This window comes from Echinops telfairi, unplaced genomic scaffold (assembly GCF_000313985.2).
Source record: "Echinops telfairi isolate 266 unplaced genomic scaffold, ASM31398v2 ScPeMD7_7412;HRSCAF=8450, whole genome shotgun sequence".
In the NCBI taxonomy this organism is placed as follows: domain Eukaryota; kingdom Metazoa; phylum Chordata; class Mammalia; order Afrosoricida; family Tenrecidae; genus Echinops; species Echinops telfairi.
The window spans coordinates 14,134,586-14,135,950 of NW_022111312.1; the positions used below are offsets into that span (position 1 = coordinate 14,134,586).

A 1,365-nucleotide genomic window follows, 5' to 3' on the forward strand; every position below is an offset into this window, starting at 1 on the left:
TCCAAGCAGTAGGCTTTGAGTTCTTGACTCATCCTAAAATGGTCCCCTTTGATCCAGGGGGTCTCAGGGATGGTGGTGGTGGGGCACGACGGTTGAGTTCCAGACCAATCAAAGCAGCATCTCAAACCAAACTCACGGCCATTGAGTTGATGCCAACTCGCAGTGATCTTACAGGACAGGGTAGAACTGGCCGATGGCTTTCTGAGACTGTGACTCTACACGGAGTAGAAAGCTCCATCTTTCTCCCTTGGAGCGGCTCGTGGTTTTGAACTGTAGACCCTGTAGCTAGCAGCCGAGCATATAACCACTGTGCCACCAGGGCTCCTGGTGTATACTAGAGTGAGGAAATAGGTTGGAGCATCGTGAGCATGTCCACAGTAGGGCCCTGCTGGAAAGGTGGCGCCGGAGGACCTGTTAGGAGTTGGGCTGCCGTGAACTTCCACGTGTGAGAAATGCAACACCTGCAAAGAGCAGTGTTGGGAGCCGGACGGGAATGTGGCCACTGTGAAAGGGTTACAACAGCTCATGCCACTTGCTGCCCTGACTTGATGGCAAATCCTGGCGACACGGCAGCACAGGGTAGAACGACGCCTGTGGGTTTCTGAGACTGTCACTCTGTACGGGAGTAGAAAGCCCTGTCTTTCTCTCACGGAGCATCTGGTGGTTTCAAACTGCTGACCGTGTGCATCTCAGCCCAATTCGTAACCACTACGCCCCCAGGGCTTGCTTACTACAGTAGTAAGTCCTGTAGGCACGACTGATGGGGTTCCTTACTACTCACTACGACTCACAGGGACCCTGTAAGACAGGGTAGAACTGCTGCTGTGAGTTTCCAAGATTGCCATTGTTAACCGGGAGTAGAAAACCTCGTCCTAGGTTCAGATCAATGCGATGCAGATTTTCAGAGTGGCTGGGCCCCGATGCTTCATATCAGGTGTCTGAAGTCTCTTAGCCTCTGTGGTCGGGCTTCCAAGGGGGGAAAGGCGGGCAGCGGGCATTTCTTCTGATTCTTTCCTGGTTGTCTCTGACTAAAAAACGGGAGGCCGATGCTGACCTGCTTGTCCACTGCGCGACCTCCCTGAAGCAGCTTGCTGACCCTTCTCTTGCCTGCCCACTGCGGGGTTCTTCTGTTGCTTCCATGCACACTCTTTCTCTCCCTCCTCTGCCTTTTGTCAAAAAGACTCTGGCCAAGAAGATGACTGTCCTGTACAAGCTGGCCCGCGAACAGCTCTCCAAACAGCACCATTACGACTTTGGGCTCCGGGCCCTCAAGTCGGTGCTGGTGATGGCCGGCGAGCTGAAGAGGGGCTCCTCGGACCTCCGGGAGGTAAGGCCGTCCCCTCACGTACCCCCCCCAACCTCCGG

General features: G+C 54.9%; 1 protein-coding gene across 1 annotated transcript in view; it reads left to right on the plus strand.

Annotated features, from left to right (window-relative positions):
• DNAH10 (dynein axonemal heavy chain 10) overlaps positions 1-1,365 on the plus strand; it is a 150,035-nt gene that overhangs the window by 78,931 nt on the left and 69,739 nt on the right. The window contains exon 33 of the mRNA XM_045296728.1: positions 1,181-1,327. Coding sequence (XP_045152663.1) covers positions 1,181-1,327 — 147 coding nt within the window. The remainder of the gene's footprint in view (positions 1-1,180; positions 1,328-1,365) is intronic.